Genomic DNA, 27,170 nt, shown 5'->3' with positions numbered 1-27,170 from the left:
AAGATGGAATTGTATTGCATACACAATATGTCATTGTTGATAACTGTCTATCTTCTAATGTCAGTCATCAATCGATGAACAACACTCTACGGTGCAGAAGGTGATAGACAAATCTAGGTCTTAAGAGCTCAACTCAAATATCTTTTGCAACTCAGACTATTTTTTTAGAGCATGACAAAGACATAATATTTATAAATAGCCTTTGCATGTAATTTTTCTGACATAATAAAACGGAAGAAAGAAATGTTAAACCAAAAACATGAGATCCATAAATGCATGGTTAGTAGATGCATAGGAGTTTATTTACACATGATTCAGCGGAAAAGGAAACAGAAAAATGCTCTAGGAGCTCTCGGAGAGATTGAATTACACCACCGAAGTCCACGAATTTAATCAATTTTTGGTGTTCATGGAGTGCTTGAGGGTCTCAGCACCATCCTTGATACTCTCCTTGCTATCTTCTGCCTTGCCGACCACCTTGTCCTTAACTTGTTGGACGGTCTCTTTGGCCGATCCCCACGCATCTTTCACAGTTTGCCTCGTTTTCCCTCCTCCATCTTGTACCGCATCAACCACTTTGCCAGTTGCTTCAATGGTTTTCTCGATCACCTAACAGACCGCACAATGGCAAGGACTCAAAACATTACAACCAAACAGCATCTTGGTTATACTTGCAAACTAGCTATGGTGCATGTAATTATTGTTTTATTTTCTCGATTTGAAAAGGTTACTCTGTTTCTTTCTTTGGAGGAAAAAAAAGGATGAGATGCATCAATCCAGGATACATTCCTTCGGACAATGCATTGGATTTTTGAAAACTAGATAATTCCTGCTAACCTAATCAGGATCTCTCCAACAATTACCAAGCAATATCCGATTTTTTTTTTTTAATAAGAAGATTCATGAAGTAACAAGAAGCTGGTGTAAGTTAGGCCAATTCTTGTCCTTCTTATGGATAACAAGTCATTTATTATTAATCAAGAGAGAAAAAAAAAGGAATTTTCAGTTGTATGTCTCGAAACATGGACAACTTGGATTTTGATCCACCCATCGTCCAGATTAGGTTCCATGGTTGGTTGAGCTCTCTGAAGTCAAAGTATTCACAAGAAGCCAAAACTTTATTTTTTGACTTCATTATGTTACACTCTTTGCTTCATCACTGTGTTTCTCTGATGCAACCAAATAACGTACTCATTAGGCTCTGTAACTGGTATTTTCTTTACCACATGCTGAGAAGAAAGAAGTAACAGACAGAGCCATTTATTTGCAGATACGTATGCTGAAATACCAATCTCAGTACTTCAATGGACGAAATAATTACCTTATCAGCAGCCACATTGACTTTCTCCCTCACATCCTCCGCCGTCTTCTTCACCTCCGATGCCGTATCCTTGATATGCTTATGAGTCTCTCGAGCCTCCTTCTCTGCACTCCCCTGACCGACGAAGATAGAGGAAGAGAAAAATCCATCTTCCATTAATGAAATGGATGCTTGAAACCGATGGAGAATTTAAATTTATGATGCCGTCCTCTGGAATACCTGCAAGGGCCTCGTGGCGGCGGTGGCGAGGATTCTTGGGCTCCATGGGCTGCTTCGAGCTATGGATGGGCCGAGGTGGCGGAACCTGGGGAAGACTCCAGCGAGAGCCATTTGGCCACTCCTCTTGTACTGGTTTCCTTCGGTAGACGTATGAGAAGCGGAACCAACTGAAGAAGGGCCTGTCCTCGCCGGCGCCGCATTAATAGACGAGGAGGCGGCGGTTTCTTTCCGTTTGGTGGGGACGGCGAAGAGTGGCGTGTCATGGTGGGACCCGGTATCTGCGGTTTCGGTTGGTTATTTGATGCCTTTTGACTCGTTCCCCACATGACCGAGCGAATTACCGCGAAATGATGTGAAGAAAAGAAAAGAAAAGAAAAACCAATCAAAAAATGAGTAGGTATTGAATGGAAGAAAGAATGGTGCTCGTGGATCTCGTCATCTATAACTTTCTCATTCGATCACCCACTGCCGATCCTCTAGACCCAAATGAGCCAAATCCTTTCATTTAGTATCCACATTAGGTCTGGAAACAGGGATTTGTGAGCAGCTGGTTGGCCTTCAACCAAGCTGCTCGTATCAATAGGGAAGGTGGTAACCAGGTAACGGATTGCTCCGCCTGTTGTAACTTTTTGAGTCCTCCTCCCTCGTGCCTGCCCTTCTTGCTTTCTTGTTGTAGGCTGGTGCTCGAGGTGTCCCTTCTTTCCTCCTTGATGCAAGGTTAGGAGCCGATCGCCATCACAGTTCAAGGAGAGAATTTCGATATGTATTTAATTAAGCTATAATGAAGTGCAACATTTGTTGCATCGGAATTTTGATTGTTCATCCTGCATATATGTAAGTTCGAACCCTAATGGAAGTTGACAAAAACAAAAACAACTTTTTACAGCTTATGTTATTTTGTTTTGCAAGTTAAATGTCTCCAGAAAAATCTGGTCCCATAACCAACTAATATTCAGTTGTTTGCTAAAACCTAATCAGTGATACAGCTTTCTAGCCGACCCTGCTACCCGTCAAAGTTGGCTTCTTGTAATGCTGTGCATGGCTCATGATAGGACAGAGAACTAGGTCAGCCTAAATTCAAAAATATAAATATTCTAGCAAGATTCTCGTGCATTCAGAATTAACTACTCTGGGCTTATTGGGAGGAATCTCACAGCCAATGCATCCCATGAAAAATATTAAGCGAACGCCCACCAATCAACAACAGCAAGATTTTTTGAGTTAGTGAAAAATTCTAAAATCTTCCAAAATCTTAAGCACCAGACACATCGTTCCTCGCCCACCTAAACACATTTATATCAGCAAACGCTGTTTCATTGTTACGAATACATTAAGTGATGTCAACAACCAATATATGCAAGTGGATGCATCCATTACTCCCTCCCCCTTAAAATTACCCACAATGCAAAAGTGATTGATGCAAGACAGGCATGAAATAAATATTGAGTTCCCCCCCCATCTGTTTGGATGGAGGAAAAACTAACATAACGTAGACATGCTTTTTTATTTTATTTTATTTATTATATAAAAAAAAAGAGATCTCCAAACTTTGCTGTGAAAGACCTTCACCCTTACCTTTCTGAACCCAAAATACCCAAGCATAAATAGATTGACATGCATATCATCATGAAAAGCTGTAAACTAATAATAGATGCATCTAATATATCATTTTAAATAAAAAGTTGATACGCTGAATAATAGTGTCCTGCACCACGCAGGTCCAGTGCTAATTCTATTGATCAGTTAGGCTCCAAGGGCCCATGGGTCCAATCACATTTAACAATTGCATGTGCAATGGAAATGCCTAATATTTGCACATCATAACTTCAACTTGGTAGAGTAAATTTTACACATCTCATTCAGATGCAGATGTATGATATGTATTAACAGAATTTCAATATACCAAAAGTTTTCCAACCAGCAAAGTTTGATAATAACAAATTATTCATATACGTCACCACAAATAAAAAAAAAGAACTATAAGCCTGTCGCTTCTTCTGCCATCATAAATATTCTCTAGTATAATACTACAAGTCTACAAACTAAGAATTTTCACCTCTCTGAGTACGGAACATTTGCTACTACCTATGGCCAGAGCACCAAATTTTTGATGTTATTTCTTCATAAATATTCTCTACTATATTACGACAATTTTACAAACTAAGAATTTTCACCTCTCTGAGCAAGGCATATTTGCTACTGCCTATGGCCAGATCACCAATTTTTTGATTTTATTTCCTTTAAAGCCCTACTAATTAACAAACAAATAAAAACACGATACTGCATAGCGTCCCACCCTTTTTCACTTCTTTTTGTACAGGAAAATGTCACCATAAAAATGTTCAGTCACCGAAATGCCTATTTCCATATCTTGACAGATCTGTCATGACTTGCGGAGGCAACAATTCCAGTGACAGGCGACTGAGCCAAAGCTGCAATCAGACCATCATGTGCCTGAGCCGTCATCGTCTGGTTCTCAGCCATGTTCCACAGCTCCAAAGTCTGCAATTATTTGAACCAGAAATTTAGGATCAGCAAAATTTATTCAAGCCTATCGATGCCTCTCCTGAAGCCTGCAAGCGAAAACTACACAACATATATGAACGAATTACTACATTGATGAAAAAGATTGCTATCCCTTTAAGAGGGATAATATCGCAAGGATGGATGCCACAGTTGTCAAAAGCACCGAAACCAATTTGAGGGAACATTCTTCCATGCTTCCAAGACCCTCGGAAAATCCAGACATTACGACTACAATAGATTTGTTGAAAGCTGAGGATGATGAAGTGTCAAGGGAAATTGTCGAATCCAACATTTCCCACTGATTTTTGTTTTTCCTTCACGTTCCAAAATTCAAACATAGCAAAAGAAAAGTAATACAAGATGAAAAAAGATTTTCTTTTTTAGTTAACAGAACAATTTCAGATTTCCTGACCAACTGAGATTAGCCCAAAAATTGTTCTTCTGACAATATTGTGAGCTCATGGTGCGTAATGCTCTATTTGTTGGAGAACCTACCAGCCCTCTCACATGCACACGCACATGCACACACATGCCTACAGGGTTTGTGATGGGTACAAAAAGCACAGACGAGTTGTAGTTGGTGTACCGGGCATACTTCAGTTGCTGCTGACACAAGATCTGCTGGCGCAGATGATGAGGTTATGAGCTTTATGCTCCACGCCCCCTAAACTTGGAACGGAACAGGGCTACACAACATTGTGTAACTCACTTCATGACTTCAGGCTGATCTAATAAAATTATCAAAAATACTAAAAGCTTGAGAGTCCCTGAGGTTCCCTGTTAATTTAATTTTACCCTACAGAGAATGGGTTCCCAGTACAGCCTAAATTGTGGAATAGGTACAGCTAAGCTGGAAATGGCAGAATAACGAAATCAGTGTATACATGTATTTTCGCTAATAACAGCAAAGCTTTTATACCATGTCAGGTCAAGTACTTGACAGATCTAGCAGCAGAGCCATAGGCAAGTTCTGTAAGTGCTGAATCATAAATATTAGTGTGTTTCGCTTGCAGTGCCTAAAGCAATTGTGTAAAGATGAGTTTCTATGAATTGATGTGTATGAGACAGATGCAATAGGGATGATGTTATGAATTGATGTGTACGAGACAGATGCAATAGGGATGATGTGAACTATAGTCCAAAGTAGTATGATGTCTTTTAGCTGGCAACCTAATGATGGCAGGCTTATATAAAAAGAAAAGAGTTTCTATGATTGTTTCTATGGTGTCTCTTAGGGATGATGTCAAGAATCACATTTACCTGATACCCTCCAATAACCAAAAGTTTGGGATATCTTGGATGGAAGGTGCATGAATGGAACTGGTTCCCATTGGAGCTTAGCTCATGAATGCATTCCCCTGATGTCAAGGACCAGACTTTAACAGAATCCTGACTAACAGATGCCAGATGGTCTCCATTTGCATCCCAACAAACAGAGTGTACCACCTTGTTATGACCCTGCAATTTAACAAAAAACTTACATGTGATGAACAAGGAAATAAAGATAGATATAAAATGGTTCACCAGGTATATTCTACATATGGAGAAAGTATCCAAGATGTCTTATATTTATTTCCTAGCAAGTACAACTCAGAAGCAATAATATCATGCAACAACACCTGTAATGTGCGTGTCTTCATATCCGTCTCGACATCAATAATGGACACCACATTTTCTGCAGCTGCAGCCAAAAGATGTCCAATTCTGGGCTGAAATCTGACCTGTGCTGTGCCACCCTGTTTCCCAAATGGTTTAGATCATTAATTCCAAGAATACAGTAGCTTAAATTGAAATTATATAGATAGTAGATAGATAGATACATACATACATACATACATATAAATAGATAGATATAGATGAAGCACCAATTCCAACCTTAGAAACATGTGAGCATGAGTATTGGCTAGCATTCCAGTACCGAATTTCACCATTGCCATCACAAGAGCAGAAAAGATCTGTCTTCTTTGGATGAAAATCTAGTGATGTCACTTGGGAGCTGTGCCCACTAAATGTGTGCAAACTAATGCTTGGCTACAAAACCAACAAAACAATTGCAGATAAAGCATATCAGGAAGGGCAATAGTTTGACTAGTATATACCCAACTTGTATTTCAAGCTAAAATTAGAAGTACATTCCCAAATTATGAATGCCAGCATGCAGGCATTATAATATTAAATGATATTGAAAGCATATAGTATTATAACAAGCAATAATAATGGGAAATACTAGGGCTTTATGATATGGTAGACTTATGCTAATCTACCAGTCATTCTGAATTAGGATTTTTGTGAAGATTTTCCTAATAAGAACACAAAATTGAGACCAAACAGACATGCTCTAGCATCTTCGTCTTGCTGTCACTATTTGCATCGTATCCGAACATCGCTAACATGAATGATAAACATGACTTACCAATGGCACATCTCTCTAATTTTGTGTTATACTACAAGCAGAATTGTCTCCAACTGTCATCAATATTGGATAACCTACCAGCATATGACAAAACTACTACTTTTGTTATTTACTTAATCAGCATAAGTCAACTTCAGCTTGAACAAAATTCCAAACTGCTATCAAATGTGTAGATGACACTGTTAACTTCCATCAATTATAAGTTATAACTAATGCTTAACGGCAGCCAGCTCTAAGATTAATGCAGAAGCATTCTTTGAGCCCAACGAATTAATCCCAAATGCATGATCCCCAAGGGAGTCAAGTCTATGATATTACCCTCAGAGGATTTGTCTCCTACGCTGAGAGAAGCAAAGGAGTAACTCACGAAAAGGATGCTGATCCAGGAATCTGTGAGGATTAAGTGAAAGCAATGGAATTAGCATGAATGAACACGACTACAATGGGAACTCTGGGGATGCATGTCCATCCCTGAGTTCCACTCCATCATGGTGCCCACCCTCACTTCGACTCCACCTGCAATTTTAATTTTTTGAGTCTGTCACTCTCTTTTTCTCCTTTTTTTCTTCGACTCCAAAAATCTATCTATTCTAATCCACTTGTTTGCACATGCATTGCATGTGAAGAACTAGAAACAAAGTAAATTGAGAACCAATGAGAGGTGGAGCATGAGTCGCCTTGGGATTCATGCAAACTGGGTTGTTTTGAGCACAGGACACTGTTCACCCTGTTAACAGTCAGAGATTATCTTTTCATGTCATTTCTTTTTCTTGTTTTCTTTTCTTTCCTTTTCTATTTTTTTTTTGTTGAGCAAAAGAATGATGTCTCTCCAACCATGCAGCTTTCAGATTCTTCAGAGATCCAAATTGATTTAGGATTCCAGGGGAACTCATTCCAAGTCTATCCAAAAGGGTATTTTAGCATACACGTATTTTCAGAGCAGGTATATTTTGAGAGGAGCACTGCAGATCAAAGCTCAATTCACCACTCAGTTTGCACTGGTCCCATGAGGCAGTTAGGGATTGGTGCAGTAGATGAGAGGTAGGTGTTGTCAGTCATGGCTCGGCAGTGACGGTACTGATGACCTTCAGCATTTTTCTTTTGGGAATAAACCATAAAATTTCCACAACAGAAATATTCCTGCTTTTGTATATAGTAGTAGTATATGCGACTAAGCAATATATGACATAGTTCACATATGAAAAAAAGCAAGCACTAACTAAAAAATAACTAAAAATAAACACCGTTAGGAGTTGAAATAGAGAATCTTTACTTCAGCTGCGTTCCAAAGTCGCACAGTTCTATCAAAAGAAGATGTAGCCAGTTGAGTTGAGTTTGGCCTAAAACGAATATCTGTAATAATAAGAGAGTGATCCTCAGGGGTGCTCTCTGTTTGCAGAGTATCCATGTTCCAGAAAACAACCTATAACATTAAAGTTAAAATGGTAAGTATCCTAAAATTTCAAGTATTAATCCTAGAATTCCAAGTACTAATTACAGAACACTATGATAAGTTCCATAGAAGATAAATTCTACAGAATAAATGCATGCAACTTGAAGACAGCTAGACACATCATGTAAAACTAAATCATAACCAACAGTGCAAGACAAACCAGGAGAGCATATAATCATATAATAATTCATAAATAAAGTTAATAAAATAAATGATGCACAGATAGAAAGAAAAGGATGGACACCTCTTCTCTCTGGCTTGGGCATCTGTATACAACTTCTACCTGCATCTCACTTCTCTACTAACAAACCCAAGGCTCAACTTCTTCTTGGGTGTAGTTTTGGATCTTTAAAATCTATTTTCTTAGAATTTGGTAATTAAGTCTGATTTTTTTATGGCTTAATGAATAAAGTTTTGGTTATTTCTTTTCTTCTTATGGGGCCTCCATTGGTCCCTTGTTCCGTTTCACACTAAATCTCTTCAGTCCCGTCTTCTTCCTCTTCCTTTCACTGCATATGCCCCTACCTTCTGCCACAGCAAATAGTTTCGGGTTGGGTGCATGCATACAGACACATTATATTGGTTGCTATTTTGCAGGCAGTTAGCATTCAATGGTAAATCCTTGCAAAAATTAAGCATTATTTTTACACATGGTTAAGTCCTTTTATAGATACTAATGCATAGCGGTTAAAATTAAAATTGTCATAAAACCAAGGATTAAAAAAATAAAAATATTCGAATAATAGAGGCTAAACATCAATTGGCAGTCAGTTCAGTGACCAGCGCCACATGCACATCTACTACGCCCTAATAAAACCCTTTATCCCGAACCCATTGTCTCTGTTTCACAGCAATATGTTGTTCTGCTACCACACTGTCCCTCCATCCATATTTTGCCAAATCAAGCAGAACCGCCTGGTTCAGCCTGTACTGAGCCAACCCGGCAGGGGACCAGGTCGGTTCACCCATTTATTTCGGAACTAGGTCCAAACCATCCGGAACCAGTCTAGAACCGCACGGACTCAGTCCGAGCCGGCTAGTTCGCATCGAGTTGGACCGGTTCCAAACCCACCCCTCCTTCCTCTCTTCTTTTGGTTTTAAAAGAGAGTTGGGAAGGCCCGAGAAGTTTCTCAAGCCTTCCCAACATCTTTCTTTCAATCCCCCTCCCTCGCGGCCAAAAACACACCGATTCAGCACGATTCAAGGAGAATCCAACGCAAAATAAGATACACAACATATTCTTATTGATACCGAAAATTGCCTCAAAATTTGCAAAATGTGGAGAGATCATGCCGAAATTTTTGATTTTGGCATGATTTAATGATATACAATCCAATAAAAAATTTTAATTTTCGAATTACATATAATTTTAAAACTAAAAATTATATTTTTAAATTAAAAAATAAAAAAATAAATTCAAAAAAAAGACTATAAAATCAAAAGCATATTTAGGAGCATGCAAGCTACTCTCCAGCTAAATTTGGTGTCTATTTATTCAAATTTTGAAGCAATTATGCGCATAGTAGCTTAGGCCTATATTTTTTAAAAATGAGAAATAAGTTGCCTCTGATACATGCCCACAAGCCTAAAAAAATATATGTAGCATCCATGATGGGTTCTAAATAAATCTTAGCTCAAATTATTTTTTTTAAAAATATATATTAAAATTATTTTTAAAAATTAAAAATAATAAAAAATATATAATTAATACCAAAAATTATGAAAATTAGTGGTGCGTATTACATATTTTAAAAGTATTTGCTAAAGTAAAACATATTTTTCTGAATTTATGGTATTTTAACATATTTTTAAATTTAAAAATTATTAAAATAAATAAATATGAAAAATTAGTACTATGTATTAGAGTCATACATATTTTCTAAAGTAAAAAATATTTTTTTAATCGTAACAAAATTTTGCTATTTTTGAATAATTGATAAATCAACGCACTTAATAAACCTGCAAAAATGAAACCATCAAGAAAAAAAAAGAGTCAGAACGTGACATTGGTTAGAATCATGGGCAAATGCTCTCGAATCGGTACCACTGGAAGTATAACTAGTGCAACACATAGTTCAAAGAAGGAGGAATAACCAGGTTGAAGCAACGCCTACTGGTGATTATCCTGATATATCTATATACCGAAAATGCCCACAAGAGATCCGGCAGCTGATAAAAAAACACTTCGTTGATTACAAAGCAACAAAGAAGAGGATTGCCAAGAAAAAAGCGGAGGTGGACCGTCAAGCAACAGAGCCACCTTTCCATCGCTCTAGGAAGTCAGAGTAGGCGTCTGCTCCAGATAACGAGGCACAAATCTAGACTGTCATTGAGGAAGCCTAGAGAATGAGGTGGCCAGATATAGGACTTGATTTAAGCCCTCACACTACGAGTAGAGCGTTAGTTCTGCGAACAATAAGGCAAATCCAGGGTTTAAAAGAACCTTAGTTAGGAAGGCTATTAGTAGAGATGGTGGCCGTATTGCATCTATGCTAGAGATTTTTGGTAGCCAAAAAAAAATCCTCCAGAAAGATTCCACCAAGATCCACATGCCTTCTCCAGCAAGAATTCGAAGTAGCGGAGAATTGATAATGCTAAAGAACGATAAGGATATGTGGCAAGCTATTGAATTCTGCTTCTACTTCAAGCACATCCCAGTGAATGCGGCAGACAATATATATTATAAATCTATCATTTCCTCCATATAGGCTATCGGTCATGGTATAGATTTTTAGGACCAAGTACCTCTACAGTGAGCTTTTTGACAACAATAAGGAGCTAAAAAAGTGGATTGCCCCATACAAAAAGTGACCCACATATGGACTGATGGTGAGCGATGGAGTGGCCCTTCAGGCGAAGTATGTGTACCAAGAGGCCAATAAGGCGGCAAACTGAGTGGCAGCATATGTAACCAGCCACTCAGGAGACACCCTTTGAGCTGGAGAGGGGGAGTTGCCCAGGGCACTATATGACATTGTTTGTTGATTCTATTGGATGTATCCGTACTTATAATGTATGAAATATCCGTTTTAGCAAAAAAAAATATGGACTGATGGTGATGTGCAATGGTTGGACCGATCCTACCAAGCGGAGCAATAACTTATTGATATATTGTGATACGAAGACTTTCTTTCCATAAGTCGGTTGATGTTTCCGATCAGATATACGACGCTACGTATATCCTCAAATTGATGGAGAAGGTGATTGATCGGGTAGACGAAGAAAATGTCATACAGATCACTGATAATAGACCACAATATAAAGTTGTCGGGGAGATCTTGATGGAGTGGCAACCACATATTTTATGAACCCCATGTGCTGCACATTGTATCGACCTCATGTTGATGAACATTACGAAAATTTGTAGGGTGCAGCAGATAGTGGAGATAGCCCAAACCATCACCAGATATATTTATAACCATACATAGGTCCTAACATTGATGAGGTATGCAGGGAAAGAGATCTTGAGATCAAGTGTGACATGGATTGCTACCAAATACGTTGCACTTGAGAGCCTTGTTGAGAGGAAAGCAACCCTACATTAGATATGTCAGTCTCGAGTGGCAGAAAAACAGATTTGCGAGGGCCGACACTGAAGAAAGCACTGTCGACAACTTGATGATGAGGCAGACATTCTGGCAATAGGCTGAAAAAAAAATAAAGGCTATCAAGCCATTGTACGAAGCACTTCGAGCTGTGGACAACGGAAGGTACCCCAAATAAGCTTCTTGTATCATATGATGGAGGGCAAAGAATCAAATCAGAAAAGCAGATCCAAGACATGCCTAGACTACATCAACATCATTGAGCGGCGATGGAACTATGAGATGGATAAGAACTTGTATCTAGCATGTAAGCAAGAAGATTGAAAATTAAACTGCTCCTGTACTTGTACAATTTTACTAAAATAATTATGAATCCTATCAACAGCTTACTATCTAAACTCGAAGTTTCAGTACATCGTACCTACAATCGATATGGGTGACAAACTTCTGACCGCTCTACGTAATGTGATTTACAAGATGACGTCTGATCCGGAAGTTGCGACCTTATGTCTAGAACAAGTTAACTCAAGTGACATACGTAAGTTAACTCAAGTAGCATGCGTAAGTTAACTGGTATATTCAATATTAACATATTACAACACGATTCTTTTTTACAAACCAAAATATTTAGAGAGAGCACTGACAACTTTAGAGTCTCAGCAACTGTCTTAAAAAAAGTATGAATCCAAATATGTTGCATATCAACAATAACTATTACCTGACGTTAAATAGTTACTAATATGATACTATCTTATATGCAATTTTTTTCAATATTTTTGCAGCTGAATGGTGGATTCATTTTGATTTGTCCGCGAGAAATATGAAGCATCTAGCTATCCATATCCTCTCTTAAACATTCTTCTCGAGTGGCTGTAAGCGCAACTAATCCCCCTTCGCCCTCAATCCACAATAAGCAAAGGAATCGTCTGATATTGAAACGCCTTTACAATCTTGTATATGTTCACTATAATCTGAGATTGAGACTGAAGTGCATTCAGAAAGAAATAAAGCTAAAATACATAGATCTGATCCATAATGCTTTCTTTGACAATGACGATGACCATATGATCGAATGGCTTGTAGACCAACAATAGGAGCCGAAACTTGATGAGCTAGGATCGCCTCCACGACCGGCTAATTTCATAGCCAGCGAGGCTAGGGTTGTTGCAATGCAATGGACAGATCCCAACTTTCCACACATCCTTCCAGTTGATCAGCCACAACCACAAAAGTCACTGGAGAGCCAGTCATCACATGACTCCTCATTCGAGTCATCCTCTCAGAAATATGATCGAGAGTTGCTTAAACAAGGCTACCACGCTACCCGGTCAACTCAGTCAAGAAGGTGACATCCATCCTTCCAGCGTAACCAGGCATAGAAGGGCACGAAGGATAAACAAGCAGCTGCTCAACGCAACAAAAAAAAAGGAAAGACAACTACAAGCCCTATAGAGTGTGGAGGAGTCAGTTCATTCAGATTCAGAGACCAGGAGCAGCAGTGATGACAGCTTTAATGGTCATAGATCTACTAGCTAGGGAGGGAGTGCAGGCATGTGACCATTAATCTAAACAAAGGCATAACTTAATGGTTAGTGTATCTTTTGGAGGACTTATTTTATAATGAAATATGAACTAAAACATGCTTTCTACAATTGATTGAAAAGATTTAATTCTACTGTTACTCATATGTAGACAAATCCTTGAATTCGGCTTTGCTTAATATAACACTCAATACACGTCCCATTCTGATAGTTCCATTAGTCCTTGCGCAAAACTAAGCTTTCCATATTGACTCATAGAGATACTTGTATTGATGACAACGTCTTTAATGCAAAAGCTATTTACTTTACCTTCTTCTCATGCCCGGCACTGGCCAGTAACTTCCCATCTGACGAGAAGTGGCAGCAAACAATTTTGCTGCTGCTTGCACGGATAGAACCAACCTCAGTAAAGGTAAAACCTGAACAGAGAGTTTGAACATGTCAATGGTTATTTACAAGTTCTGATGTGATGAAAGAAAATTACCCCTTTTCTGGTACAGAAAGAAAATTACCCTTTAAAGACTCTGCGTTGTGCTCTGCAGGACTTCTTTTCAATGCAGCAAATATATCTCTTGCATCTCCATCGTCATGTGACAGAAACGATTCCACATTATCATCCAAAGAACCAACATCCCCAAAATGCTCCAGGTCATCCTGTTGTTTGAATATGCAAATGAATTGGACGGAACTTTCCTAGTTTGCATGCAATTGACAATGAAAAAATTGTTCCAGGAGATACCATTTGATTTGATGAAGAAGCAAGTCCACCTGTTCCATCTGTACCATATATCATTAAACTTTTTGACATGTTGTTCGCATGTTGCAAATTACCGGCCATTGCAACTCCATCACCAGGTGTATGAGCAGATGGAGTTGATGGAGGAGAGTTGGGGGAAGGTCCAACAGTATTTCCTGTACCAGTACTGTTTGCAGCTCCAGAAGAAGTAGGTTGTTTCCTTTTCCTAGCATTCTGGAGAAATGAGAAAAAAATGAATTTACACTTAAAAAAGAAAACTAGCTTAGCAGCATAACCTGACCATCATTGCTGAACAGCTACCAAACTTGGCAAAGGAAATAAGCATTTCCTTGAAAGCAGAAATCAAGAGGGAGAGAAAATATGACTTTGGTACCTGTTGCAATTGTTGTTGCTGTTGCAGTTCCTGTTGTTGCTGATTAGAGGCTTGCTGCTGCATGTGGGCCAACTGCAACTAATAATTTTTAGTCAGCACAAAATAGAGATGCAGGGATCTTCATGTAAATAGATATATCTCATGCACTTCAAAAATCATCTAAAGGCCAAAAGATCCAGCATGAGAACTAACAAATTCTAGAAGTTCCTCAAAAATCAAAACAATACACCTGACTTGAACTAATAAAAAAAATATCACTTCATGTAAAAGTAGACAGAAGTGGCGCTTGTCAGTGACTAGCATAGACAACAGAGGCACTATAAGAAGCACGTGGAGGAAAAGAAATTAGACTCATGAGATTACTTTTATTAGGTATCCTTTAAGAGAACTAACCTTCATTAGATATTCAGCTTGATCTTGTCTAACCTTCGGTGAATTTGATTGAATTGGAGAACGGATTGATCCATCATTTCCACCGGGCTGACCATCTTTACCATTCAAACCACCCCTAGGCAAGGCCCTGAATCTTCGTGGATCCATTTCTCCATAGCTGGGTGAGCTGCCAAGGCTAGTTTGTGATTGGGCCTGTGCAAAGAATTGTTGTTGTTGGTTTGACGGCAAAAGTTGAAACTGATTCTGAGTGGACATAAAAGGCTTTTGCACTTGTGCACCTAAACTTGGGCGCAGTTCAATTCCCTGTACAATGCAATAAATTTCTAAATTGCAATAAGATTACCTAACTAAATGATTAAAGATAATTCCTGTACAATTCTTACTGTTAGAGGCCAGCCTCTCAATGGAAGACCACCGACACCTTGGTTCAATCCTGTAGAAATGGACAAGGCAAGGGTAAAAATTAAGTTTCACTATGTGAATACTACACTGAACAGTATCATGTTGGTTTATGTCCCATATTTCACTTTTAAATAGCTAAGATATATGTTCTTCCTTCGATAAGCTTTTTTGCTATAAAAAATCATTGAATATCACAGGAAGCAATTTCAACACACTTATCCAAATCCAATCTAAAATACAAAGACAACAGATAATTAGCACAAAAAATCTAAAAAAGATGGACAACTTTGACCATCAGGATGCATGTAGACACAGAGGGACTGCAAAATGTGATCAAATTTTGCAGAATGGATGATCCGGAAAAAGAGAGATAGAGGGGAAAAAAGAAATAAAACAGTCATTCCCAGTATATGAAATGTGGTTAGCTTATCAACAACTAAACTCTTTTTCACATATATTGATATATAAAACTGATTGTTAGATTATTTCAAACAGATTCTTGTGTGAGACATTTCTGCAGTTTGTTCTGCCAAGGAGCTACATTAAGAGACCGTTTCAAGTTTTCAACATCAATTTCATCATTGTAGTGGTAATTGGCGATCTTGACCATCTAGATGGTGATGCATGCCAGAACATTTTCCTGTAAGCCTAGGAGCTATATTATTCTGATGGCAGAGACATGGATTAGTAAAATTGTTGGCTCTATTATAAGAAGGCATGGTTATTGTACAGTTTGAATTAGCAAGCAAAGACAGCTGAATAGTCCGAATTTGGACTATGTATGGTATAGGTTCATGCAAAGCGGCATGATATGGATCAACAACTTGGGTAAAAGACAGCGTGCGAATAAAACAGGTGAATTGTAGCACACAAAGATAGTGCCATTAATTTTGGGTTTTCGGGTCTTTTTTTTTTGGAGGGGTGAACTTAGCATGCATTAAGTGCCTGCAACATCTATGAAGTCAGTTGTGGAAAAATTCAGCTAATATTTCTATGTTCTAACCAACATAGTTATGTGTACCCTTAAAGGAGAAAATAAGGCAGATCGTCTTTATTATTACTTTTGAGAAATACAATGGGATTGCCACCTAGTTTGATCCCAGATTCACTCCAAGGAGCATGCATTAAGGAAAGACGTGCAAAACCAGTGCGCCCATCTCTCACACGCATGAGGTAGATCACCTTATGTTACAATATTTTACTCTCTTTGCCATCTATAATGCTCAAGGTATTTGATGTCATATTCACTATTTTCACTTGGTTAATACTATATGTAACTTCCTAATAATTTTCTCTACTTTCTCAGTCTTGAGTGCAGGTTCTTCAAGGAAGATGCATCAAAATTAAGCTTGATAACAATGCAGTTGCATTCAATGACATTTCGGCTAGGAAGCATGGACACATACAAGATACAAATACAGCAAGATACAGATATGATAAGGCTAGGAAACGGCACATCTTGAAAAACTAGAATATAGAGTATGGGCAGGATATAGAAATAAATAAACAAAAATGCATTTTATATCTATAAAAGAACCTACAAAGCATAGTAGGCTATCAAAATAAAATAGTCTATATGTATAATATTAAAATCAACTTTGGCAAACTCATCATCTAGTCATCATTCAAATCCATAACTACAATCCATGTTCCAAATTTTAACATTACAAACTTCAATATCAACCATTCATTATTAAAAGGTTAACATTCATAAAAAATGAAACGAAAAGACCCTCCCCCATTCTTGGAGGTATCCAAAAAGTATCATGAGTGAATATAAAAAGTATCCAGAATGCTTTTTTAATTTTGAATGCCACAATACTTAAGACAAGTATTGCATGTGTATCTTAAAAGTATCAACCGAGAATTATAAGAAGGCCTTATCGTTATATAACACGAATAACAACCGTGATATTTTCACTATTCATCTTAATAAAATAATTTTTCCAATTAAGATTTGCATTTTAGGTGTAAAAATAATTTTTCTATTTAGCAAACCATGATTTCAGATAAAACACCAACATTTTCTTATTACAGCCAATATTATACCATTATTTCTTTTTATGATGGTTGATAACTGTTCTCATAACATCCAATATTTTATTACCTAATAAACTCAGGACAAGCTGATCTAAGCAAATAACCATTGCTATTTCTATTATAACAGGAAATAACATTTTTAAGGGGGCAATTACTTGGAGATATGAGAATCTTGAAACCCTGCCATCCCCTATCAATTATGTTCCTTTCTTACTTACTTCATTCATGCTCTCTCCTTAATGGCTGCTCTCTCCCTCTCCACATTTGACATTTGATATTTTTATCATTAAATAAATTTCCTAATTATAAATGGATCTAGAGGAGGAAAGTATGGCTGCAAAAGAAATTAGGCTCTTAGGTTTCATAATCAGCCTCCACACTGGCTTTTCTCTTTCCTTAATTACTGTCATTTTCTCTCTCATCCATTTTACACCTCACCCCTAATAAATCGACTATTATCATTGCTTTCACAGACCCCTTGCTCTCTCCCCATTCACAGCCAATCTCTCCCCCCACTTCCATTTGTCATATTTGATTTTTAATTTCTTGCTTACCAGCACTCCTCTCCCCTTAAGTTCATTTCTCTCCACTATCTAAAGCTGGCAACCTTCCATCCCTTGATCTCTTTCTCTTACACATATCGGGTTAGGTATTTGCATTCTAGAGTTTATAAAACAAATAACTAAAGCCCTTAGTTAATGCCTATAAATAATGGGGGGAAATGAAAAACTATAAAGGTTCTGCCAATTTCCAGTTTTGAGTAAAAACCTTCACTCGTAATTGGTGACGTAACTCAGTAGTTCTTTGTTCAAAGAAAACCTTCAAACAATTCTTACCATAGACCCTTTCTTGAATCAAGTAAAAATTTGATAGATGACTTGATGTGGACCCTAATCCTGCTTGCAACCTCATACCTCTTGACTAGAAGAAAAAAATGGAAAAGCATGATAACCGAATTTTCTTCTTGAAATTGGTACTGATAACTCAATCAAATCCTTTAATGAATCAGATCATTTATGAAAATTGGTTCTTCAACTGAGTGTTCTTGGAGATAGATTGGAACATGAGTGAAGCACCAGAACTTGCTCCCACGCAAGTAGTTGTTGTAGAAGCATGTGTGTGTAATATGAGTAGTATGTATCATAGAATCAATGGTGGCAACAACATGCAAAGCCAAATGAGAGAACAGCATTACCAAAATGGTCATCCAATATTCCAAGTTGTCAAAATCAATTATGCCCAAGACATTTAGTCTAAAAAATATGCAAACTCTAAATTAATGCAAAAAAGAGTAACACCAAAGTTTTTATGATCTTCTTGCTTATTATTTGTGATTAACTAGTTCTTTCACACATACACAAAAAGATCGTAGCCATCCTGTTGTTGGCAGAAGAATAAGATCCCGCTTTCGCATCATTCTCATGACCCTTAACTCTCACATTTTATCGATGACTAGGTCAACTCGACAACTCACTCTAACTTGGCAACAACTCGATCTAACTCGAGAACGAACTAGACCTAATGAAGCCAAGTTGGTCTTGAAAGCAGGACTCATCTGATTTTTTTGACTGGCTGATTCAACTGAGTCATGAAAGACTCAGAAAGACTTGATCAAATGTTGCTCATTTTTGGGTACTCCTTGTATTATCTTGACTTTTGACTTGGCAGCCCTAGTTTTGACTCGATCGACCTAGTCATGAGTTGACTTGTCAAGTTCTTCCCCTATGCAATGGTGACACTTGAGACCACCCCCTTATCTAGCAGCACCTCTATCTCAGCATCCCTACTGGCCGCCACCTTACACCACCATTCTCCTATCGCCTCACATCCTTGTATGCCTCTTGCTTCACGGTGAATTCATGGAAATTCACATGCCCATTCTACACAACCATGTGCGGTGCCCCATCCATCGCATCTACCAACCCTTGTTGCCCTCATGAGCTCCTTCCACTCCATGACCTCCGAAGTTGCATGCATGATAGCATTGGCACCGCCTCGACCCCATCACTAGGCCCCTTAATCACTTTAAATGGGGTGGCAGAGGGGTGAACGCTAATGAAAAGAAGGGATGGAGGGCTTGGTGGTGCAAAGGACGGTGGCTAGGTCAACAAAAGGTATCAAGGGAGGAGTTAGCGTTGGTGATTAGGTGACAAAAAGTGACAGCTTCGCCAAGGGCAACAACGTGGCGATAAAGAAAGGAGCCAATGTAGATGACGTCAAGGTGCGTGTCGCAGGTGGTGACAGCAACAGGGAGATGAAGGCTTCGATGAGGAGTCAAAGGGAAGCGCGCAAAGAAGGGATGGGGGGGAAGGATGACTTGGATAACAGCATAGGAGAGCCAAGTAGAAGAGATCACTTGGAAACTATTCACTTTTAAAATTTTTTAAAGCACGTTATGGTTACAAGCATCCCTATCTTTCCTATGAAAGCCATGACCTACTAATTAAACCACATCCCTTATCCTTCCGTTGACATCAGCACTACATTTGATGTGATCCCTTCATGCTAACGTAATTATATTGACTCGGGAACTTTGAAAATGCAAGGTATTAAGTATCACACAAATTGCGCAATTGTGATCATGCATTGATGGCCCGCATCCATATACCAAAACATCTTTGGTAGTCAATTATGTTTAAAATAAGGGTTCTTAAAATTGTTTTGAATGCCTCCCATTAGATTAGAATATGTACACTGAGAACTTAGATAACCACTAATGTATAGTCGTCTCATTATGGCAATCAATTTTTTGGCAGATTGTTACGACAATCATTACATGACATAAAGAGCAACTTTATTTGCTTGCTTCATTATTCACTAAAAAAGATCAATTTCATCTTAATATAAAAAATAACCTATTATGTGAATAGTAAAATGATTATAAATTGGACAATCATAGCAGATCGTATCTTATTTCTAGGAAATTCAATCAACATTCTGAGTGGACAAGTACCGATTACCGTTTCCATTATAATGGTAGAGAAGGGCTCAAGATGGGATCGATTGTTTGAGGATATATCAATAATACTAAAACCACGACAATTGAATATGAGGATACAACAATGAATCATAATTCTAGCTATCAAACTCTCCATAAATAACACCCTTCTTGCTCTGTAACTTAATTGATTCTGTTGACCTTTAATCCAATTGATGACCTCACATAATAGCCTAAATAACATTATAATGGCCGCTATTTCAATTTCATGCCCATTCAAATATAATATAGTACAATATCAATCATTACTCATCAATTGTTCCATTATAATAATTGTTATAGAACAAGAACGGTCATAAGTTTTCAATATTCATCAGATATATTTTTTGACATCAAACTCCTCAACAATTCCCAAAATACTTATCTTATATAAAAAATGAAAAGCATATAACCTATTTCACAAGTAGTGGCTCAAGCAAATAATGTTGTTATTTTATTTACCATTGTCAAGGGCAATGACATATATCATTTATTCCAAAACATCCTGAGAAAATTAAAAATATAGGAGAGATCTGTTAGTTAGGATATTTATTTCAGTATATCAACATCATTGAAACCTAGTCTCAAGGGGCAAAAGAAAAAGGAAAAAAAGGAAAAAAAGGAAAACATGGAACAGAGTACTTGAGCAAACCACTATTAGGGAACACATAGACAAGCTGAAAGATGGAATAACAGCATAAAGTAAAATGAGAAAAAATTAGGAATTCCATAGTTTTTTTCTTTTTTTTGCTGAAATAGGAATTCCATAGTTTCCCAATGTCTTTCTCCCTAATGAAGGAAATATCCTATTTTCTATGCCATCCTGAGCAGTTGATGGCATAGACTGCCCCAAGTTTGACTGTGATTGACCTCGTCCCCAAGGACTACACTACCTCAACCCACTCCTAGTCCACTAACACCTCCTCCTTCACCCTTCCACATCATGAGCCAGCATTGTCTACTTCCATGACGCAACAACCAACCTTGGCCTCTCTGACCACATCTATGCTTCACCTTCATGGGCATCCGCATTGTCTTGGGCATCTGCATTCTCTTCCTTGGAGTTGCTAATTGAAGCAACGACTGTAAAGGAGCAGGGCAAGCAAGTGTAAGAGTAAGTAGGCAATGCAGCAAGCACAGCCAGGGGGTTAGGTAGGAGGGGCTTGGTTAATGATAGGAATAGGCAAAGGAAAAGCCATGAGGAAGTAATAAAGCAAAAGCAAGACAGAGAGGCAGAGAAGTTTTTTCTTCTTATTTTCCGATTTCGAATCTTTTTTCTTAGCCTCAGTTAATGAGTTATTGTTAGGCTGTTTCCGCCCTACGACTAGTAGTGCGTTCACTCTCTTTCAAGTAGGATTAACACTCACTAAGGAATAGCTTTTAGAAAGATTCTTTGGTAGGAAGGTCTCTCAATTCCTATACTATGCTCCCAACAGCTGATTCAAGGGATGTCCCTTCTTGAACAAGAACCATGACATGATATCCTTCTTATTATATGTCAATTCTTTACGATATAAAAGTGGGACCTGCACTATGAGCAAGCTGTGCGAAAAACCGCTTCTTTTTTCCGGTTCCGGAACTTGGTCGAAATGGGGTTCTACCGGGAAACCATGGATTTTTGAGTTTTCCCCATTGGTTACTGGTCAAGCCACTGGAATGGAATGAGATAGGAATCTCTGGAGATCTTTCCTCTCCACTTGTAGAAGACTTCTTAGTTCTTCCTAATCGCATAATTGTCCTATTTTTTCCTCAATCTTCAAAGAAGCCCTACTTCAATGAAAGCTCCTTCTCCTTTAGGATAGGATCGTCGTTGGTCCTTCTTTCACTAAGAATCTCATAATCTCACCATTTTCTAGTAGTTTGCGCGAACGCATGAGGGAAGTGTGTATTAAATGATAATTTATAAAACATCTAATCTTAATAGGTGGCCAGAGAAAGAGTTTGAAGGATTAGAAGAAGCAAGACTTAAAATATTAGTACCAGAAACCATATCAGTACCTTATTCATACAATTGCAAACTGATATGGTAAGTTACTGTACCTAGACAAGGCACACTTCTATGCGCAAGAATAGGAAAATGGATGTGAAACACCTTGTGTCAATAACGTAGCGATCAAGATATGCCATCTCAGTACCGGATCCGGAACTGGTACTAATCTATTACTGTGTCGATACGCCCAATACGAGGACCGATTGGGCGTACCGAAACTTGGTATGCCCTTTGTATCGCATATTGGTTTGGTAGTGGTACTGTACGATCGGTACACCGACCAGTACAGCATTCCTTGGTGGCGATACGCCAACCAGTACTATTACCTACCAATACAATTGGGGTACAAAAGGTGTGGTTAGTACGCACGAATACTTAAATCCTTGAGATGAAGGATATAATTGGAACTTAAACATATATTGACGATAAGACTTTTATATGTAATAAGATATATACATAAAGCTTCAAGGTGTAGACATAAACCAATTATGTGTATATAAAAAATAGGGGTCCACTTATCAAGAAGTGAACACGATGCCCTTGCACAAATAATTAGTGCTTTCGATTCTAGACTCTTACTATACATGGAACCCTTTATTACCAAAATAAAAGTACTAAATGAACATCCATTTTATGCATATAAAGGCTATGTCACACATTGTTCAAGAACCACTATGAAATGACAATGTCCATCCTCTAGAATCCTTTGTATTTTTTTCTATAGAACAATAATTCTTATAACAAAAAAAATTGTTACAGAAAAATGTTCCTGTTCCATTTCCTTCCATTCATGGCACTTATGCTCACCGTAACACCCAATGAACCTACTCCAATGACTCTATTTCCCATGGTTCTTTTTATCCTAACACAACTCCAGCCTGCCCGATGTCGCTATACTTGCCACCACCTCCAATATTGCCCCTTTAGCAGTCTCTCCACCTTTCAACTTCCTCATCCACCTTTGTAGCTCCAATATTAACCTAACACAACCACAAGGACAAGGGAGAGCTCTCCCAACCACGGGATAATTTGGAAGTGAATGCTCATGATTGTTTGTTGATTTCCATATGTTCTGTTTTGATTTTAATGCTTCGACATAGATTTAAGAAGACACTTTCTAGATCTGTGAACACATCTTGCTCCTTAGGTGCCATAGTTTTGAAGGTTTATTTTGTTATTTGTTTTTCTAGATGTTTGGCTCCCTCTACCACATTTCCTTGCCTTTTGTTTGAAGAAAATGAAAAGATGGCTCCACAAACTTTGCCTGTTTGAAGATTCAAACTTCAGTGGTGATGAACATGAAGCATGCTAGCAAAATTGTTCACTCACACAATTGGCCAGGCCAATTTCTTTCTCCTCTTAATGCTCTGGTCGAATGGAACTCTCCAACTAGGTCATTGACATACTAGCATTTTTCTTTTCTTTGCTGTCCAAATCTGAAGGTTACAACCATGCCAAAGTACATCAAGGAACACCACTGTGGTGGAGCAATGCAAGTCCAACAAGGATGTCGCTTGGATCTCCACATCTCAATTGCAGTAATCCTATAAACCACCATCCCTTCAGTCTCAGGTAATCCTTTTAAGCTTTTCTTACGCTTTTTGGCTGTTGTTTTAAGAAAATATAGGAAATGATATTGATGTTAATAGCTTTCAGGAAATGATATTGATGTTAATAGCTTACAGAAAATGATATTGATGTTGTTTAGTCCATATAGCTTCCATGGACTTTGTTGTACTATTTACTTGTTAAGAAGATTTTATGAATTTCTCAGTAGTGGCCCTATACTTCTCCAATAAACCTTGTTGACAAAAAAATGAAAAAGAACAACTTTTACCTACTATAACTTTCAGTCATCTATATTATTCATTTAACCTCATGGAAATTCCCAAACTTTCTACTCTTTAAGACAAATCATTTCCAAGATTTCGATCTATTAGCATTTAGATATTTCTCTAATTGATAACCTATTCTATCTTGCTGAAAACATAATTATGAACTTAGTGGTTCTTGTGTCTATCATGCCACAGCTGCATGTTTTACTTGGCATGATCTTGCACCAGCATCATAACTAAGCTGCAATGTCATTCTGTACATGCTCACAAATACAAATATTGATACAAAACCCTCCATGCAATATCAGGATATTAGAAATTGTTGTAATTGATGTTTTGTGTCAATGAACCATTTGAGACCAGTAAGTACCAAACATATCCTAGCTTCAGGTTATGCAGGTTATATATTCATGTCACATTTATCATGCCTATTTAAAACATGTAGATGAAAAAAATAATTCTTTTATTCTTCATGGTAGTTACTTACCAGCAGCACCTAATGCAGATTTTGCTTGTATATTTCCCTGCATGTATAACGAAGAGGGATCCATGGGCAAGGATCTCTGCACTGCACCCATCTCACTCTTGATTTCCTGCTATAGTGATAAATGAAATGAATGATAAAGAAGGAATGATAGGAATGATGGAGAAATATGAGAGAATGATGGTACAGGTAATTACAGTTGCCTGTTGACTTCGTGCCTGAATATGCTGCAGAGAAGCAGGTACGCCAGGACTACCTTGGACTAGTTGCCTGCCTCGGAAACAAAAAAAAAAAGAATAACCTACCAGCTCCTTGTTATTCAGCATGTACAAAATATTGACACTGAAACATTAGATACTACCCAGGATGGTTGGTTCCTGATTTAAGAAGGGTCATCCTACTAGCATCAAGAACTTGTTGGGATGCCTCAGAATCCACTGAGTGGGGATGCTTCATACGTTCTTCATACATTTTAGCAGCTAATACACTTGCTGGTGGCGTCGCCAAAACTCCATCAGAGTTTATGCCATTTAAAGCACCATTGAGAGCAGGATGGTTAGCATCCCTACGCATCATTTGAGGATGTTGCTGCTGCATGAGCTGCAATCGCTGCATCTGCAACTGTTGCTGCTGCTGCTGTTGTTGCTCCCTTGCTTTCATCTGTTGCATCTGCAAGTCAAGCAAAATATTTCACTGGATTGCCCTCTTGGCAATTAGAACAAGTAAAGAGATTGTGAGATACGAAACATGGTACTTCTTTAGAACATTACCTCTATGTAAGCTGCAGCAACCTCAGAATGCTTTTCATTTGTCCTTGCAATGAAGATATCCCAAAACACAGACCACCATTCAAAAAGGAATCCTCCCGGAGCATCAATTGCTGCACAACTCAAGCTAAAGCTTACCTCTCTGCCCAGCAAATCTCTTACATACACAAATAGGAACTTTCTAGTAAACCTTGTTTATGTTCCAATGGATGGAATGACATGGTTTAGACAAAGACTTTAATAAAATGTTCCACACTCATGCTAATTGTAGGACAAACCAGAAATTTATATTGTATTATATTGTGGTATGTAAGTCCAATTTCAAAATATAGAGTCCATGGCTCCACGCTGATCCATATCAATCTATATCAATCCATATCGATCAGCATGAACCAATAGAAAATGACATGAACTAGAATAAATGATACAGCAGTACAAACCCCATGATACCATAATATCCAGCCAGTGTGGTACATAACAAACTATATGCATGCATAGCGGCATCTAAATTCTTCAGAAAAAGCCAATATTAAAAGGAAAAACTGTAAAGAGACAAACGTTTGGATAACCAGAAACCAATTTGCAGTTAAAAATTTTAAGATTGCAAAATCTGCTAACCTAGAAACCCATGCCCCTTAGGGCTTGCAGGGAATTAGAAGATGACAAAAGCTGAAATGACTAGCATCAATTCTTTCAGAAACGCCCCATAATTCAAAAATACAATGTTGTGTCACCTAACCTTGTTTTATAGCAATTAAGGAATCTAACAACCAATATCCATAACCAACATGGACCCTCTTGCCAATGTTCAAGCAACATTTACCAGAACCCATCAAAAGGAAGAAGTGCATTAGTAGCAGTTCTGGTCTGTGGGTTCAATAATTTGGATTGACAGGCATGTCCACACAATTGTATATTTAACTCACTTAGAATCATCCTGTGTAAATGTACATATCAAACATATAACCTGTTTCTCAAAAGATTTGTGTATTCATCAACATTCCCAATAATTTCACTAGGAAAGTTGAGTTCTAAAACCTCAATATCAACTACCTAAATGAAACATAGGAAGGGATTAGATAGCATGCAGAAGAAATAAAATTTATTACCTACTGGATCCGCTGCAACCTTTCCTTCAGCCATGAAGGCCTTTGCAGTCGTTTGCAGATTCCGTTTCAACAGATAGTCATAAATATAAACATCAAGCCTAATAAAAAGAAGAAAAAAAAAAGTCTTATAGGTTTAAAAAAAGAAACGTTAAGAGCAGTAAATTACCTATAGTCAATGTTATAAGAACACAAAAGAATTCAAAGGAAGTAAAGAAAACAAAAAAAGGTAAACTTTATTAGATGCACACATCTTATCTGCTTCCCAATTACTCTGTGCCATCCTGAAGCTCCAAACCACGAAACCGAAAGCACGAACGCTGCACACGCGTCACTCCCTCGATCTCCTAATCCTTCACCAAAGAAAACACAAACCGTTACGAAGAAACATAATATAAAAATCTTCATAGAAGAAATTAACGCTCCCATCCGAAAAAAAAAAAAAAAAATCCCCCATTCGATAACCCACATTATCAAACCCACATAAAAATCCCCGATTCCGCTTCCCGAATCAGAAACCCCCTCGAAGCAACGCGGATCGTGGCAAGAAAACGCGAATCCGATTAAAGAACTGCTTTTTTAACCAATAATCGAGTCCCAGAAGTCCGCCACTACCTCCTACCCTCTTCGAATTCTTGAATTGCGAATCCCCCACGAACGCCTCTTGGACTTGAAATTGGAGCAGAGAAGGAGACGTGGAGGAGAGAACCGAACCCCAGAAGCAAGGCCTAGGGTTTCAGATTCGACAACGATCCCTCGGAGAGACGAACAGCTCGATCTCCACCGAGAGAGAGAGAGAGCCGGTTTCTCCCTCGCGTCAAGAGACGGGGAGGAGAGAGAGAGAGAGATCAAACGGAATTATATTTCGGCATTCCAGTTCGGATCCGAAGCTGAGATCAAGACGCCGCTGTGAGCTTTATCCTGAATCGCATCCGCACATAATTCTATATGCGTGAGGAACGATCTGCCGTTCGTGGCTCACGAGCCGATCGCCGCCCTTGGAAACAGGACTGTTGGGCCAGACCTGG

At 38.2% G+C, this 27,170-nt stretch overlaps 2 protein-coding genes across 20 annotated transcripts; both read right to left on the bottom strand.

The window, feature by feature from the left end:
- Window positions 1-268: 268 nt before the first annotated feature.
- Window positions 269-1,780, bottom strand: LOC103704001 (uncharacterized). The gene is made up of 3 exons (XM_008787115.5): window positions 1,541-1,780; window positions 1,322-1,435; window positions 269-609 (listed from the first exon to the last, which is right to left on the bottom strand). Exons 1-3 carry the CDS (start codon window positions 1,649-1,651, stop codon window positions 394-396), a joined length of 441 nt encoding a protein of 146 aa, XP_008785337.3. The 5' UTR covers window positions 1,652-1,780; the 3' UTR covers window positions 269-393.
- A 1,669-nt stretch (window positions 1,781-3,449) lies between these two features.
- On the bottom strand, window positions 3,450-27,034 carry LOC103703910 (transcriptional corepressor LEUNIG_HOMOLOG-like). Of its 19 annotated transcripts, none has more exons than XM_088724087.2 (18): window positions 26,612-27,034; window positions 26,394-26,495; window positions 26,146-26,243; window positions 25,040-25,149; window positions 24,631-24,938; window positions 24,467-24,539; window positions 24,273-24,378; window positions 14,925-14,974; window positions 14,542-14,844; window positions 14,149-14,220; window positions 13,758-13,988; window positions 13,531-13,672; window positions 13,328-13,437; window positions 7,753-7,902; window positions 5,942-6,097; window positions 5,686-5,802; window positions 5,327-5,524; window positions 3,450-4,042 (listed from the first exon to the last, which is right to left on the bottom strand). In XM_088724087.2, exons 2-18 carry the CDS (start codon window positions 26,423-26,425, stop codon window positions 3,899-3,901), a joined length of 2,400 nt encoding a protein of 799 aa, XP_088580213.1. In that variant the 5' UTR covers window positions 26,426-26,495; window positions 26,612-27,034; the 3' UTR covers window positions 3,450-3,898. The 19 variants fall into 19 exon arrangements, with proteins under 19 accessions (XP_088580213.1, XP_008785184.3, XP_038982359.2 ...); XM_008786962.6 differs by having other exon boundaries at window positions 14,149-14,226; window positions 24,273-24,381; window positions 26,758-27,034; XM_039126431.3 differs by having other exon boundaries at window positions 24,273-24,381; window positions 26,758-27,034.
- Between the last annotated feature and the right edge of the window lie 136 nt (window positions 27,035-27,170).

The sequence above is a fragment of the Phoenix dactylifera genome, chromosome 6 (assembly GCF_051530095.1).
Source record: "Phoenix dactylifera cultivar Ajwa chromosome 6, Ajwa_hap1_PhDact_Kaust_v1.1, whole genome shotgun sequence".
Taxonomy (NCBI): Eukaryota; Viridiplantae; Streptophyta; class Magnoliopsida; order Arecales; family Arecaceae; genus Phoenix; species Phoenix dactylifera.
This window is presented reverse-complemented; position numbering and strand designations above follow the sequence as displayed.

Excerpts from the sequence above, each read along its gene's own strand:
- LOC103704001 (XM_008787115.5), bottom strand. The coding sequence starts at position 1,651 with ATGGCTCTCGCTGGAGTCTTCCCCAGGTTCCGCCACCTCGGCCCATCC. Across the intron at positions 1,436-1,540 it reads CCGCCACGAGGCCCTTGCAG|GGGAGTGCAGAGAAGGAGGC; the intron begins GTATTCCAGAGG and ends TTCGTCGGTCAG. Across the intron at positions 610-1,321 it reads TCAATGTGGCTGCTGATAAG|GTGATCGAGAAAACCATTGA; the intron begins GTAATTATTTCG and ends GCGGTCTGTTAG.
- LOC103703910 (XM_008786962.6), bottom strand. The coding sequence starts at position 26,425 with ATGGCACAGAGTAATTGGGAAGCAGATAAGAT. Across the intron at positions 25,150-26,145 it reads GGTTGCAGCGGATCCAGTAG|CAATTGATGCTCCGGGAGGA; the intron begins GTAATAAATTTT and ends TGAGTTGTGCAG. Across the intron at positions 24,540-24,630 it reads TCAGGAACCAACCATCCTGG|GCAACTAGTCCAAGGTAGTC; the intron begins GTAGTATCTAAT and ends TTTCCGAGGCAG.